The sequence below is a fragment of the Cebus imitator genome, unplaced genomic scaffold (genome assembly GCF_001604975.1).
Source record: "Cebus imitator isolate Cc_AM_T3 unplaced genomic scaffold, Cebus_imitator-1.0 Scaffold525, whole genome shotgun sequence".
NCBI classification, from domain to species: domain Eukaryota; kingdom Metazoa; phylum Chordata; class Mammalia; order Primates; family Cebidae; genus Cebus; species Cebus imitator.
In genome coordinates this window covers 294,215-310,859 of record NW_016107840.1, presented here as the reverse complement: position 1 = coordinate 310,859, position 16,645 = coordinate 294,215, and the positions used below count along the sequence as shown (strand labels likewise).

Here is a 16,645-nt window from a genome sequence, read left to right as displayed (position 1 = left end):
GTTAGAGGCTGGTCTCTGTGGTTTCCTACTGGTTCCGGTAGGGAACCACCACTTTCTTTCTCCATAGAGCTTTGGGTATTTCCTGTATACCCCTTGGCTACCTAATGTCTCAGGTAATAAAGGTATCCAAAGATAAAGCAAAGATCCCTAAGGGAGAGTGTTGTCTCCTAAACAGGACTGTCTTGCCAGGCTACAAGAACCAGAGAGAATAATAAACAGCACAGGATGAAATCAGCATGATTGCAAAAGGACTGGACTCAGGAAAAACAAGTTTGTTTGTCCAGAACAAATTACCAGAAGGGATCAAAACATCTTGTTTTTTCGGTGATAACCATATGCTACCTGCTTGGAATGTTTACCAGAAAATGGATTAAAGACCTTTCCACTGGCAAAATAGAGCCAGGGTTCACCCAGGATACATCTGGCCCCTTAGTCCCAGGGAAATTAGTTCCAAGGCTTAACCAGTCTGACCAGATGATTTGTGGAGGGACCAGCCATGCACAATGTGCCCCTGGTGTTTAGGACGCAGGTGCCTGGCAGCTGCAGAGGGGCAGCAGGATATCCTTGCCAGGTGCAGTGGTGGGCAACAGCCCCCTGCCCTCAGTCCCTGAGCAGTGATCAGACGGGAAGCTTGGTCAATCAGAGCCAAGCAACTGAGTGTAAAAACAGCCAGATGGCTGGGCTATATTTAGGCCCTGAGAGCTGCAATTGTTTGGGATCAGGCCAGCTGCTCACATGCCCTGCCCAAGACTCATGTTGTTCAGGGTGGGGCCCTTTGCCCTCCTGGTCAACCTTTAACAGAGATGTTTTCTCAGACCTAGGAATGGGAATTCCCAGGGTTTTTCTTTCCCAGAGAATGCAAAGGAAACGAAACTCAGGCTTGATGGAGAGAGCCATTGTTCAGGATCCCTGGCTGAGAAGTCTTCATGGGAGAAGGATCACTCTTGCTGCTGCACATGAGCCACACCTATAACTGCCTTTCTGGCACTTGGGCTGGGGATTCGTGTTGTCAAACACAGACCCAAGGCAGCGGTGCTTGCTGCTGAGAGTGTGTGTGTGTGTGTGTGTGTGTGTGCGCGTGCACACACACACACACATGCAAGTCAGTAGGGTGCAGGGATCAAAGACATGGGAAAATGAAACTATCTTGCGAGGATTTTTCTCACCACAGAAGACCCTTCTTCCTAGAATGAATCCTTCAAATACCACTGGGCTCAGGGGCACACTGGCCCCTGCTGGGCAGTTTCCCGGAGACACCCCAGCCACTAAGGGGATCTGGCCTCTCTTGGGCCAGAATCCCCAGAAATATGTGCAGAAAGATGCCCAGACTATGTCCACCCCCCGTCTCCCATGCCCTTGTTCCCTTTCTCCTTTGTGTTTTGTAAATAACATGTACGACCATTTTCAATAATTTAATTTGCATAAAAATTACCTAGAATCTCATTTGGGAGATACAGTGTTATTGAGAGGTTAATAGGCTTTGGAGCCAGACTTTCTGACTTCAAAGTCTAGCTTTGCTACTTATAAATGTGTGTGACCGTGAGCGAGTTTCTTACCTCAGTTTTGCCATCTGTGAAATGGGGATTCTATGTGGAAGAAAACAAACTCAAAGTGCTTTCTATTATTCTCTCACTCAGCAACAATGATCACAAAAGACTTCTGTGACCAAATGAGGTGGGGGATTCTCCCCACACACTAACCAAGCAATCATTTCTGCAGGGACACAAGCTGGGTGTCCTATAAGTCAGTTTTGGCACTATCTACTTGGAGATAGCATCACCTCTCATAGGTTGAGGGCTCAGCTCCATAAGATGGTCTCCACCTTTCTTATTAATCACAAGCCCTGGCCTCTGGAATTTGTAAACTACCCACTTCAAGTTGAGATTCCCATGACCCCCTCCTTGGGTTAATTTGTTAAGAGCAGCTCACTGAACTCAAGGGAAACACATTTAATGGTTTATTACAAAGGATATTCCAAAGGATACAGAAAAAGAAATGCACAGGGTGAAATACGAAGGAAAGGGTGTGGAGCTTCCATGCCTCTTCCCCGCTGCACCCCCAACTGCACGCCCCACCCTCCAGGAACCTCCATGTGTTCTGGTATCTAGAAGCTCTCGAACCCTGTCCTTTTGGGGCTTTTATGGAGACTTTATAACATAGGCAAGATTGATTAATCCATCAACCATTTGTGATCAACTTCACCTTCAGTCGCCCTCCTCCACCCAATGTTGATTGGGTGGAGCTGAAATTGCCATTCTTCTAATCCTGCCTTGGTCTTTCCAGTGACCAGCCCCATCCTGAAGCTACCCAGGGGCTGCCGGCCACCAGTCAACTCATTCACATATTAAAAGACATCACTTTGGAGATTCTAAGGATTTTAGAAGTTGTATGTCAGGAAATCCACCAACTATATATTTCATAATATCACAGGATAATAGCAATTCCTATCTCTTAAGGGTGGTGGGAGGTACGTTAGTCAACTTTAATGCAGTAACAGATAACACCAAGAAACTCAGTGTTACAAGAGCATTTGTTTCTCTCACGTTTCGTGGGACTGTTGTAGCTACAGTGGGCTTCTATGGCTCTGCTCCATGTGTCTTCTCATCCTGGGTCCTAGACTAAGGGGGCATCCCGTACTGGGGACATGCTATTCTCAAGGCAGAGGGAAAGAGCAGAGTCCTGGCAGAAGGGCAGTGACTCAAAGCTTCTTCCAGGATGTGGTGTACCCCTTGCCTCCAGTCACATGAAGTCAGCCAGTGCAAGTCAGTGATCAAGTCAACATCAGTGGGACGGGCATGTGGTTCACCAGGAGGCACTGAGAGTCACACCACAAAGTGCAGGGACCTAAACCAGAGAAGGTGGAGCAAACTCTCAGCAACAATCATACCGCGGGAATCTCACGAGATCCTCAAATGCTGCAGACAGTGCCTGGCACATAATAAGCACTCACTAAGTGTTTATTATTATACTAATAGCTAAGCCGAAGGCATAAAACCCTGCCTGCTTTCTCTCCTTGTCTTTTTCCCGTTCTACTTTACCCTCCTCTTCCTCATACCTTTTTCTGGCTCTCCCTCCTCTCCACCCTTACTGCCTAGAACTCTGTCCACACTTAGGCACCCATACCCCTTTATTTCCTGACTTTCATCTCTCTCTTTTTTAAAAAATTCATCCTTCTTTACCCAGTGCTTTAGTCGACATACCTCTGGGCCTTCTATGGCCGGCCCAGTTGTTTTCAGGTATAGGAAAAAGGGATAATCCACCTTTATGTGGACATGAAATGTTTTTTTTTTTTAATTATCTTTTTATTTTAGTGTACGTAGAGCAGACAGTTCCAACAGGTCATGTTTGCTCCTGACATTTTTCCTAAACCATTTCTAGATCTCTGGCCATTGCCCTTTACCCCAAACCCTCCAACCACCAGCATCAACCAATTTATAATAATAATTTAATAATAAATGTAACAGCAATGACTCTCATTTATTCCGTTATACATTGTGCTAAGCGCCTTACCTCACCTCATTTAATCACTGCAATAGTCCAGATACTCTCTAGATTGTGAGGGCAGACTCTTTGTCCAGATCTCATTCAGCTTTGTGCTTTACCATATGCAGAGACAGCTCCCTGCAGAGTTGAAAGCCCCAGCTTAAGAGAATGAAACTGTGACTTAGTCTAGCTTCCACCAACAACCCACTGTATTACTTCAGCCAAGTTGGCCTCTCTTGCTTCAGTTTACTGATTTGCAAGACAGATATGATGATCTGTGAGACTATGGTGAAGATGAATAACCAGAAGACAGGTGTAAAAGCACTTTGTAAACAATAAGGCATCTTATAAATTCATTAATTCAACGAATATTTACTGAGTGCCTGTTCCCTGCTGAACACTGTTTTTAGCATTGCAGACACAATAAAGAACTAAAAAGACAAATCATGACAGGAGCCATGTGCCACCGCCAAGCCTTGACTTTGGTCTATTAAGTTGGGAAGCCTTTGAAGGTTTTGAACAAATGAATGACATGATCTTACTTTAAGAGGATTACTCTGGGGCCATGAATAGACTGTAGTCAGGGAAAACAATATAATAATCCAGAAGGGTGATGTAGGTGGCTTGGTGGTTATAGCAGTGGAAGTGTTCAAAGTGGCTCAATAATGAATATATTTTTAGATGAAGCCAACAGAATTTGCAGATAAATCACAGGTGAATTTTGGATGAAAAAAATTAGAGACAACAATCAAGGGTTTTGGCCTGAGCAACTGGAAAGATGCCAGGATCTTCCTCCATTCCTGGGATGAACACTGTTGAAAGAACAGGTCAGGTAGGTATCAGGAATTCCTTTTGGGGTGTGTTAGGATTGAGATGTCCATTACACATGCAAATACAGCTCTTTAGTAATCAGTTCGAATACAAGTCTAGAGTTCAATAACATCTGCATTCCACGGTCAGACTGGTGCTATCAGTGCGGGAGTCTTCAACATGCAGCAACAGCATTGGAAGCCGAGAGGCGGAACGAGTTCCCAGGGAGTGAGGGAACACGGAGGTCAGCTGGTCGGATGACTGAGCACGGCCAGGATGGCTGAGGAGGGGCCTGGAAGGAAGAAAAACCAAGAGAGATCGTTACTAATGAGCAACACAAGGGGTGTGTTGAAATCAGACTTTGGAGTCACAAAGAACCACTGTCCTGGATCGTCCGCTTACTCACGGTGAACGGAGCAAATTTCTTCTCTGGGCCTTGGTTTCCTTTCCTATAAATGGAATATAACCGCTCCCATCTTGCAGGAGATTTTTTGGTGATAATTAAATAAGATGACTTCGTGAAAAGTACCAGGAACTTTTTAGGCTCTCAAAAAGCTCAACATTTGTAGAAAGTATAGAGTTTCTAGGTTGGAGAGGCTGGAGTTAGGTTTCAAAAGCCTCAACAACACACAGGAGCGGTTACAGCTCTTGGGGTCCTGGGGGTCACGGGACACCTTCCGAGGGGCGGGAGGAGAAAATAAAACGACAGGAAAAAAATGAACGACGCTTTCTGGTGGGCCCGGGACCATAGAGGGTCGCTCCACCACGTTCCTAGAGCGACAGTGGCGGCGCCAGAGCGCGGCGCGGCCCTCACTTCCGGCGGCGCGGGAGGCGCCTAGTGAGCCAGGGTGGTGGCCGTCCCGCGCGGTGAGTGGGCCTGGGGTGCGTGGGGCGCGCGGGGCCCGCGCTGAGCACTCGGGTCTGCTCGGGAGCGCGCCAGCCGTAACGAGGGCTGCGCGGGCCCGGGCGATGGCGTGGCAGTCGCCTCCCGCCTCAGGGCAGGGCCTGGCCGCCGGGCGGGGGCAGGAGGGCCTCGCGGGCCCAGGGTGGCGCCGCAGTCTGCGCGGCGGGCGGGCTGGGTCAGTGAGGAGCGGCCGGCGGAAGGCTGGGGACTGGAGAGATTTGGACCGGGGCCCCCGGCGAGGCGCGGCCAGCGGCGGGTGGAACCGGGCCGGTGAGCAGCAGCCTCGGCCCCTTCCGTCGCTCCGAGCGTTAGAGGACTGGATATGTGGAACAAATGCTTAGGCAGCACAGGGCTGCTCTGAGCGGTTTTCAGATTCAGATTCATTGCAGATTCTGACATCCTGATGGTGGTGTCGCTTTATCTCTACCCTCCCCGTTTTAGGAGGAAACTGAGGCAGATTCTAGTTAGCTGGGTGTGCAGGAAGAGCAGCTCTTGTCATTCAGGTTTATCTCTATGCTTGCCCGTGCTGGGCAGATAATGCAGAGCACGGGTCGCCGCGTTGGACTGGGCGATGGAAGATGTGGCTGCCACTAAGAGTACTGGCTATGAAGTCAGACTGCTAGGGTCTGGGAACCCGGCCAGTGCCTTCTAGCATTGTGCCCTAATTTGTTTAACATAAAACGGAAATAACTGCATAAAGGTTACAGGAGAATTAGAGTTAGCAAAGAATCAAGTTACACAGTGTCTGGCACATAGGCTACCTATTAGTATGATTGCCACGTCTGTAGATGGATTTGACAGTCTGAGTTTCTCAAAACCCTGTAGGATTTGAGAGCTGTAAGGGATCTGGGGGTCATCTAATGGGTCCACTTGACATACAGAGTGGACATTGAGACCCAGCATGAGGAAGGTTGCAGCACGGGTTGTGGCAGAATCTGGGCTGAAACATGGGCTTCCGGATCTCTGCCCTACTGCCTACAGATCTGACTTCCATAGTATTAAAAAATATGTATAATTACTATATGCAAAGACAGCTCTCTGCAGAGAGATTGTAGCTATTTTTTATAGCCATTATAGCTATTATTATTATTTATATTTTTTAAAAACCAGCATCATGTACCTAACACAATTTCTCCTGTGTGGTATATGTTCTGTAAATATTTGCTTAAGTTAAGGAATGGATAGTGCTAACTGTAATCTTGTGTTACATGCAGCTTGCTCTTAGGCTGACCATAATTACAGCTGATGTAATTATTAAATATCCAGATAAAGTCCTGGGTCTAAAGTCTCAGTTAAAGAATAAGATGAAAGGAAGGCAAGAAAAACGATGTTTGTGTTTTCATTTATTTGCTTTATGTGCTTGTATGCAAAGAAACCCAGAGTAATGATTCCTATTTTAAAGTCTACTTTCTGAAACAAGATAATGAAAAGTAGTTCCAATAATTTTATTGCTTTTGAAGTTCTAGCTTTTCCCACTTTGCCACCTATATAGGATTTGTAGGGGGGTTCGTTGGTTTGTTTTGGCTGTTACTTTAGCCACAAGGCAGCCTTATAAATAAATAAAATTGTTTGAAATTCTGAATTTTGCATCATTTGGGTATTCTGAAAATTCCATCCTACTTTTACGTGTAAACTCATTTTGTCCCCCTTCTTTTTTTGTGTCCTACCTACCTAATGCTTTTTCTACTCAGTTTCATTTCACTATCTGGTAAAAGTCCTTTTGCAGTTTTTCTCTCTCCAAAAACAATACTTTTGTTTTGGGTTTTCAACAAATTGTCTGCTTTCTTGGATCATTAGGATCTAAAAAAACCAGTAATAAAGTGTGTCTTCATAGACTAAGTAAACCTACCGCTCCCTGTAGAGTAGTTTCGATTTTCAAAACACTTCATGCTACAGAATTAGAGCTAATCTGTCACCTAGAGCTATGGAAATCAAATGGCTAAATACAGATAAACAGGACTATATTATAAAGTAGTATAATTTGTCATTTCTTATTCAGTTGGATACCTTAATTAGACAGTCACCAGTGAGTAGAAGTTTAACGTGGAAGTAAATATTTTAAAATAGTGATACTCTATTACACAAATTTTAATTGTCTTTTGGATTTATTCCATTTCCATTAAGATTTTACCTTATCTCCATTTTTTAGACCTCCAAAACGGTAATGCCTAGAAAATTTCTATTTCACCTCATCACTTTTTTGTTGCTGTTGTTCTGCCCCAGTAGAAACTCCAGTGGTTAACTCAGTCAAAATTTGGTGATATTTGTTAAGCTTAAACTCTGGAACTATTAGAATTACATTGCAAGTATTTCTCCCCAAATTTCCACTCATATTATCTTTGTTTGCATTTATACTTTTTAAATTTAGACATGAATGCAATTTTGTTGGGTTAAAGAGATATTCAAATTGATTAATTAACATATCTGTAATGTTTTTTCTGATCATCTGTAATTTTTTTTCCTTCTACACAGAAAATTCTGAGCTGTGCACCTCTGGGAAATGAAACATTAGTTCAGAAGAAGCCTGTAAACTCTCATACATAACATTTTGTTATTCACCATGAGGTTAGCAAAGCCTAAAGCAGGTATTTCCCGGAGCCCAAGCCAAGGAAAGGCCTATGAGAACAAGCGCAAAACAGGCCGGCAGCGGCAGAAGTGGGGCATGACTATTCGATTTGACTCCGGCTTGAGTAGACTTAGAAGAAGCTTGGATGACAAACCCTACAAGTGTACTGAATGTGAAAAGAGTTTCAGTCAGAGTTCAACTCTTTTTCAACACCAGAAGATCCATACTGGAAAGAAATCCCATAAGTGTGCTGATTGTGGGAAAAGTTTTTTTCAGAGTTCTAATCTCATTCAGCATCGACGGATCCATACTGGGGAAAAGCCCTACAAATGTGATGAGTGTGGAGAAAGCTTTAAACAGAGCTCAAATCTCATTCAGCACCAGAGAATTCATACTGGAGAAAAACCCTATCAGTGTGATGAGTGTGGCCGGTGTTTCAGCCAGAGCTCCCACCTTATTCAACATCAGAGAACCCACACGGGGGAGAAACCCTACCAGTGCAGTGAATGTGGCAAATGTTTCAGTCAGAGCTCTCATCTGAGGCAGCACATGAAGGTACATAAAGAAGAGAAGCCTCGTAAAACCCGGGGCAAAAATATCAGGGTGAAGACTCACTTATCCTCTTGGAAAGCTGGTACAGGAAGGAAGTCTGTGGCTGGTCTTCGTTAAGTAAAGGGCTTTTTGACAGATTTTTGAGCCCTCTTAAGTAAAAGTAAAATGAAAGGAATCTTTTTTAGAAATAGAGATGCTTTATAGTAGATCACTTAAATACTGGATCTTTGCTAGTGTGAAAACATTGGGAATTTAATGACATTATTGGGCTGAAAGAAATTACGTGAGTCCAGCTACCCTCATTTCTTTTTTACGTGATGTGGAGCAGAACTGAAAATACGTTTGGAGGGAGTATGACATCCTTGACCTCATTTGAAATTACTTCTGTTTTCAAAAACCATCATGTTTTGCAGATGCATTTTGATAAAAATCATCATGTTTTCAGGATATATTTGTGAATGCAGGCATGACAGTGGTTACTCAGTTTAAGGACTTTCTGTGGAAGAAATAAAAGGGAGAAGAAATTAATTCTACTAGTTTTGAAGTTCTGCAACAGATAAGATTTTGTTTGTAAAGTTTTGTAGTATATTAACCATTGGTTTATAAGTATGACTCAAGATTCAACATATTAAAATGTATTCAAGCTCACAGATTTTTAATAAGTTAGGCCCATCTATATTAGCTATTGTTTATTTCTTCCCTTCTCCTTGTGGACAATTGTTAATTAAAGGAGTAAGAATTTCCCTGTTGGTTTTTTTTTTTTTAAAAAAAAAACAAATTTTTAGTAAGAGATACTGTAGAATCCAAATGAGAATTGAATTGGACCTCAAGTCTCCAATTCCTACTAATACTATTCTTTGTGATGGTAACTGCTGTGTCATTTGTTTTCCACAAGTTGGAATGGATCCATGTCGATCCAACCCCTTGCCCGTGACCTCTTCTGGCATTCTCTTGTGCTCTGACAGACTGAGCTAGCCTTTTAGATCTACAAGAGTAAACAAACTATTTCACCAAGAAAAATCTCAGCATGCTTCCTGCTAATTAAAAATTGACAATTTACACACCTCCCTGCCTTCAAGACTGTGAGATTAGATAGCCCTGCTTAAATGTTTGTCAACAACAAAAGTCATGTAATGTATCAGTGCATTGTAGCTCCTTTGAAATTTAACTCTTTCTGTGTTACATGAATTGTTTTAAGGAGTCCGGCAAACATGTTTCTTCACTTCCATCAGAATGGTGCCAAGTGTCAGACTCTGATGAGCCTCCAGCTCAGGTTTTTAATTTCTATTGAATGCTAACATTTTTCTGATTTTTTGATATCTTTTATAATCATATCAGTTTCTGCTGTATTAATGACAATTATTCATAAAAATAAAAAATGAAATATTTTGTATACTACTATCTTCTGTTTATTTATTTTTCTCCTGGGGAATTGTTTTAATTATTTAAACAACAGATCTAAAATCACAACTTTTGGATGGATCACTTGTTTTGCCTGTTTTTGATTTCCTCAAACTTGAACTTTGCCTTCCTCCTGGCCTTGCATTTGAGTGCAGGGCCGTAGAAGATGGCCTTGAACTTTCCAATTGCCTTGTTGACAAGTTTCATTCAATAGGATATCCACAGGGTGTTTTGTAAGTATGAGGTGATCGCAGCTGTTTTTTAAGAAAAAAGCGATCTTTGGCCACCCTATTACTCGCAGCCAAGTCACTCCTTGGCAGGATTGTGGCTCGGGCCCTTTTAGGATCTACTATCAATGCTATTCATGTTAGTTTTGTGTCTGGGATAGCTTCTGGCCAGGACCAACCCTTCTTTCTTAAATTTCAGGAATTTGCCCATTTTGACAGCAAACAGGGCTGTCCACAGTGGTGATGTTCAAAATAATTTAACAGCCAATATGCCCTTCAGGACAGCAGAATTGTCACAGACTAAGGTCTCCTGTGCACTTCTTATTTAGTATTAAGCATGGTATGTGTTACTCTGTTCCCCCACTGTGTTGGGGAATGTGGGGAGAGGAGCACAGATATGGGATCTTTTTGGTGAGTAGAGCTCTGGACCAGGGGGAGATAGATGGAGCCAGGCTTGGTCTAGAGACATTCCAAAGTTTTCAGAGTGTAGTGACTGTATGGGATTTGTGGTTGTCTTGGAGAGACGGTATGTTGTGTGTGGAAGAAGGAAAGAGGGATATCTGGTAAGCAGATACCCAAGTACTCGCCCCACGTTTCCCCGCACCCTTACAGTGCTGTGGGAAACAACACTAGGTCTGGCCATTTGAGTTGGTGATGCTTTTAAAAGCTGTTTCATGATTCTCTGTGCTCCCATTTCCCAGGTCAAAGTGGAGGGGACATTCTAGGTAGTTCCTGAGCCTCTTGCCAAACTGCTTTTTGTATCACATGAGTGAGAAATAAACTGTCGAGACAGGACAGTTTTCAGAGTGGATTTGGTACCTGTCCTGACTGATTCACCCACCCTACTGTTATTGTGCATCTCTGGACCCAATCGCCCATTCTAAAAGTTCTGTCCTTTCAGTGGCCTGTTAAGAAAAAACAGCTTTTTGAGGTTCATAGTTGAGAAACACTGCCTTGCCTCCCCCACATTCTCGTTCTGTTTCTAGCCAATACCCTGTAATACTTTTTTGTTGGCCTAGGGACCCTTTCCTTTGTTCCTTACTGAGACTTAAAGGCAGCATTAAAGCTTGTTTGTGTTTCATTTGTATCCCATGACTCTGTGGCCTGAGGTGAAAGTCCCCACATATAGAGTTGCCAGAACATGCTGTGACATCAGCCTTGGAAGTTGAAAATCTATCCTGAGACTGATATGCTGTCTTCAAACGTGGGAGAAAGGGGTGAGTGTCCCTCCACCATGCAGAGCCTGAGTGTGGCAGGACCCATGAGAGGATGCTGAGTGGGTGCCAGGACTCACCTCCAAAAGCAAGAGCCTCTGGTCCCTGTCCCACATTGATTTCAAACAGACCAACCAGCTTGGACAGTTGAACTTCCCAATTGCTGTCATGATGAACTGAAGGCCAGAGGGCCTTCCTCCAATTTCCAGGTCCACACGAAGCCCTAGTGTAATATAACCCTAGACATGTTAAGGGGCTCCAAAGTAGGATTTCTCAACAGCCTGGTGACTAGGGGGACTGCCTATTTTAATCTTATTTAGGGATAAGTGTAATGGCTGTTTCCTAAATTCAGGGTTCTATAATAAAACTGATGATTAAGAGATTCTTTTCTGTCATTTTTAAAATAAAGCATTGTGACATCTGGTGAAAGAATTGCTTTTGTTTTTCTTGTTTTATTCAGAAGAAGTGCAAAATAATCCAGACCAGTTTGAAACTGATAAATTCTACTGCTGAGTGATGAAGAGACACAAATGACAGAAACATAATTCATAGCTGCATTCCTTACAGTAAAACCAAGTACAAATAGCTCTATTGCTTAGAATCATTGCATTTAAATAGAAGCAAGATTAAATCTTTCATAGTCATTTTATGGATGATTATTTTTTTTCTTCTTTGACCCATATGGTTGATAATGTATCAGAATAAACTCAGCAATTTAATCGTACTAAGTAATGGCATTTTATAATCCTAGTGTTATTATATCTGACAGTATTTTATTTATAGCTTTTAAATCAATAATACATCAACTGACTTAGTTGTAATTTTCATTTTATATGTTATCTTTGTCATAAATGTCAATTACATCATAGAGCATTCAGGAACTGTGCCAAGTTCGTAATGTCAGGTCACTAATCTGTTATGCTACCTTCTAATTTGTCAAGAGACCTCTCAAGCACAGGTTTTTTGAATTCAGGAATTCAGGATGGATATGCCAATTTAAATGAAGCGGCTGAGATGAATAACCTTAAATCCCAAAGAGACCCTGGTTATATATGTTCAGGGCAATCTAAATGGGTCCCCTAGGATACTAGAAGCCTCTCTATTCAGTGGGATTAAAAGGCTAAATATCAGGATTTAGGCAGGTGAGTCAGAGAGGGGGCAATATGATGATTCGGGGCAAACAGCCGTGAAGAGAAGTTCAGGTTCACTGAGAAAACTGAAGCCATTCTGTGTGTTCCACATCGTTTAATATAGACGGTTAGACTTTCTGTTACATCCATGTTTCTTTGCCTTATAAATTCACCAATTTGGTTTAACCTAGTACCTTTATTCCATTTTCTCTGTTAGAATAATTGGTCTGGTTTCTCTCTTCCTGGCGGGACCTTGACTGAAAGAACAATAAGAGAAACCTAGCAAGGAGCTACTATTTCTTACTTATCAAAAGTGATCAAAAATGGTGAGGCTATGGAGAGCCAGCCAAATTCAGGCACTGATGGTGGGATACAAAATGTTACAACCCATACTGAGGAGGGATTTGGCAATATCTAGCAGAAGTATATGTGCATTTACTCTCTGATCCAGAAATTATGTTTCCAGAGATTGTTCCCAAAGATACAGTACCAACAATATGAAACAAAAATGTATACACATGGCTGCACATTTTGATAGAAAAGACTCATTTCTCACTGTAAAGCATCTGGCTGCAATGTAGTGTCATATATTTGTTCGATAATGGGCTTTTCATGATGCTGTCATGACCTTTGCTTGTGCTGTAGTCGTACCATATGTCATTTTCAGAGGTCAGCTTGCCTCACTTTGTACAGGACACAGAGTCTACTTTAGTAAGCGCTCTTGAGGAGATTAAGCGTCACCGCTGATGCATACCAGCAAATTAAATCCCCAGGCTCAATTGGAAATACTTCCAGCCTAGTGAGGGCGCTGCATAGGCAGAGGAAATAGCCACATCAAGACTTCATTGTTACAAGACAGACTTTTTATATTTGACGTTACACAAAACTGTCACTAGATGACAGCAAAGGAGAGATCATGGAAAACAGCCTGCCCTGTAGTTTCTTCCCATTCAACTTGTACAGATTGAGTGTCCCTTATCCGAAACGCTCGTGACCAGAAGTGTATCAGAATTCAGGTTTTTTAATCATTATTTGAGAATATTTGGCCGGGCGTGGTGGCTCACGCCTGTAATCCAAGCACTTTGGAGGCCAATGTGGGCGAATCACCTGAGGTCGGGAGCTCGAGGCCAGCCTGACCAACATGGTCAAACCCAGTCTTAAAAAAAAAAAAGAGAGAGAATATTTGTATATACATAAAGGGATATCTTGGTAATGGGACTGTCAAGTCTAAATATGATGTTCATGTGTTATTATACTCCCTTATATACATAGCCTGAAGGTAATATTTTTAATAATTCCGCACATAAACAAGTTGGACTGTGATCTATCACATGAGGTCAGGTGTGGAATTTTCCACTTGTGGCATCACATTGACATTCAAACAGTTTCAAATACTGGATTTTTGGATTAGGGATGTTCAACCTGTGTTTTCCTTTGAAAATACCATGTTAAAAATGTAGACCACTCTTTACAGTCAACTAGGGTTCAGCTAAATGTCTGAAAGTACAAGCATAATTTGGGGTTGAGTACATTTTAGTAAAATTACCTGAATATTATTTCTATTTCCATTGTAACTTAGATGTTAAATAACTTACAAGACACAGGAGGACAGGCAAGTCCCTTTCTTATCCTGGTAGAAGAAGAGAAGAAATTATCCAAAGTGTTTGCTAAACGAATAGTAACTATTTTCTCGGTTCTTCTCTTTTGCTTTTTTCTACAGCCAGCTCTGTGAAAGATGTGTTTACATTTATCTTCCCCGTTTTCTTACCTGGCAGTCTCCACTTAGTCCATTCCCCTCAAGCCTTCATCCACCACTCTGCTCAAAAGCACTCTCTCCAAGGAGTCTCCATGAAAGTCTGTGCAGAACAGTGGCCCAGACTTTGAGAGGATGGCTTGAATGCAAGGTCAGACCCTTTGGGAATGAAACACAGTTTAGAGACTGATGCAGGAGCTGCAGAGTTGGGAGAATGGCTTACTTTTCATAGTTAGAAGCTGTTTGAACTTCTGATCATATGCAGACACTCTATGTACAGTTGAAATGTAAATTTAAAGTAAATTACATTCCAGTAGCAAAATGGAGATTGGGAACAGCATAGGGAAATAGGAAAGGAGGTCCCAGAACAATACTTGGGACCTTTCTCACCTTTGCCTGGTGGATGAGAAGTCACCACTGAGAAGTCAGTTGTGAGCACTTCCTTTCATAAACTGGACATCTCATCTGTTACTTATTCTGATCATTCTCCTGGTGCTTCTCTTCTCTCCCCTTTCAAAAGGCTGAATTGTACCACAGAGCCTATATATGTGAACCTCTTCATGCTCAGCAGTTGAGTGCATCTAGGGTGGGATGTCGAATCTGAGAGGAGTATGATGTAAGAGAAAAATCTCTGAATTGGAGTCATTAGTCCCTAGTGCTAGATCCAGTTCTGCTATGGAAAATCAATGTGCCTTTAAGTAAGTGATTTTTTTCCTCTGGTCCTAAGACCAAATGAAGCCAAAGTTGGCAATTAAACTTGTTTCAGCTGTGATCCTATGGCTTCAGGGTGCTGAAACCAACATTCATTAACCAAAGCAAAATAAAGAAAAGTAAATAAAGATGATTGAAGAATGAGTTGAATCACCAGGACTTAAGAAGGGTAGCCAGGGCAGCCCCAGGTATCTTGAGGTTATGAATGGGCTCAGGGGGCTACTGTTAGAAGTTCTCAGCTCTAGCTACAACCAGCCCATAGCTGTGATGACAGGGCTCCTTCCTGTTTTTGTTATTTCTAATGATAAGAAAGAAAGGAAAGAAGGGAAGGAGGAAGAAGAGAAAAGATAAAACAGAAAAGGGATGGAACTTATATTCTTGAAACTTAACTACCTCTGAAGGCAACTTCCAAATTTACAAATCAGTATTCTAACAACATTTTGAGCAATGGCAGCATTGCAATGAGCATATAACTTTCACATATGACTACTTTGAAAAAATAATTTGTCAGATACGTAAGTCTTGGTAGTATGTTTTGCTATGTAAGTCTTGGTAGTATGTTTTGTATCCATTCTTGCAAAAAATACTAATAAATTTTTATGTTATTGAGTTAGGTCTTCTAAGGACTTCCAGTAAATGAATTCTATCTACTCAGAAGCAATAAAACACAAAATTACAGGCATACTTCAGAGATACTGCAAATTTCGTTCCGTACCACCACACAAAAAAAGTGAATATCACAATAAAATGAGTCAGACAAATTTTCTGATTTCCAAGTGCATATAAAAATTATGTTCACACTGTACTGTAGCCTATTAAGTGTGCAAGAGCAAGGTGTCTAAAAAACAATGTGTATACTTGAATTGAAAATATATTATGGCTAAAAAAAATGTTGAAGGTGATCTGAGCCTTCAGAAACTCAATCTTTTTGCTAAAGGAGGGCCTCACCTTGATGTTGATGGCTACTGACTGATCGAGATAGTGGTTGCTTAAGGTGGCTATGGCAAATTCTTAGTGAAGTTTGCCACACTGATTGACTCTTTCATGAAATATTTCTCTGTAGCATGTGGTGCTGTTCAATAGCGTTTTACCCACAGTAGAACTGTTTTCAAAATTGGAGTCAATCCTCTCAAACCTTGATACTGCTTTACCAACTAAGTTTATGGAATATTCTAAATCCTTTGTGGTCATTTCAACAATGTTCACAGCATCTTCACCAGGAGTAGATTTCATCTCAAGAAACCACTTCCTTTGCTCATCTATAAAACACAACTCCTCACCCATTCAAATCTTATGAGGTTGCAGCAATTTAGTCACATATTTCAGCTCCACTTCCCATTGTAGTTCTCTCACTGTTTCTACCACATCTGCAGTGCCATCCTCCACCAAAGTCTTGAACTTCTCAAAGCCATCCATGAGGGTAGGAACGGATTCTTTCAAAGTTGATATTTTGATCTTCTCTCATGAATAACAAATGTTTTTAATGGCATCTACAATGGTGAATACCTTCCAGAAGGCTTTAATTTATATTGTCCTGATCTGTCAGAGGAATCAATATGAAAGCTACAAACAAAATATATTTCTTAAATAATAAGACTGGTAAATCAAAATTACTCCTTGATCCATGAGCTGCAAATGGATGTTATGATAGCAGCCATGAGAACATTAATCTCCTTGTACATCTCCATTAGAGCTTTTGGGTGACCAGGTGCATTGTCAATGAATAGTAATATTTTAAAAAGAATCTTTTTTCTGAGCAGTAGGTTTCAACAATTGGCTTAAAATATTGAGTAAACCATACTTTAAACAGATGAACTGTCATCCAGATTTTGTTCCATTTACAGAACACAGTCAGTAGAACTAGCATAATTCATAAGGGCCTGCGGATTTTCAG

At 41.8% G+C, this 16,645-nt stretch overlaps 1 protein-coding gene and 1 long non-coding RNA gene across 3 annotated transcripts; one reads left to right on the top strand and one right to left on the bottom strand.

The window, feature by feature from the left end:
• Positions 1-3,280: 3,280 nt before the first annotated feature.
• LOC119468898 lies at positions 3,281-4,790 on the bottom strand. Its single transcript, XR_005197706.1, has 2 exons — positions 4,700-4,790; positions 3,281-4,585 (listed from the first exon to the last, which is right to left on the bottom strand). It is a non-coding gene; the product is annotated as an uncharacterized LOC119468898 (long non-coding RNA).
• A 244-nt stretch (positions 4,791-5,034) lies between these two features.
• On the top strand, positions 5,035-9,713 carry ZNF22 (zinc finger protein 22). 2 transcript variants are annotated; one of them, XM_017514523.2, is made up of 2 exons: positions 5,035-5,160; positions 7,670-9,713. In XM_017514523.2, exon 2 carries the CDS (start codon positions 7,758-7,760, stop codon positions 8,430-8,432), a length of 675 nt encoding a protein of 224 aa, XP_017370012.1. In that variant the 5' UTR covers positions 5,035-5,160; positions 7,670-7,757; the 3' UTR covers positions 8,433-9,713. The 2 variants fall into 2 exon arrangements, with proteins under 2 accessions (XP_017370012.1, XP_037589381.1); XM_037733453.1 differs by lacking the exon at positions 5,035-5,160 and adding an exon at positions 5,376-5,467 and having other exon boundaries at positions 7,670-8,470.
• Positions 9,714-16,645: the final 6,932 nt, after the last annotated feature.

Coding starts and splice junctions, on each gene's coding strand:
- ZNF22 (XM_017514523.2), top strand. CDS start 7,758: ATGAGGTTAGCAAAGCCTAAAGCAGGTATTTCCCGGAGCCCAAGCCAA.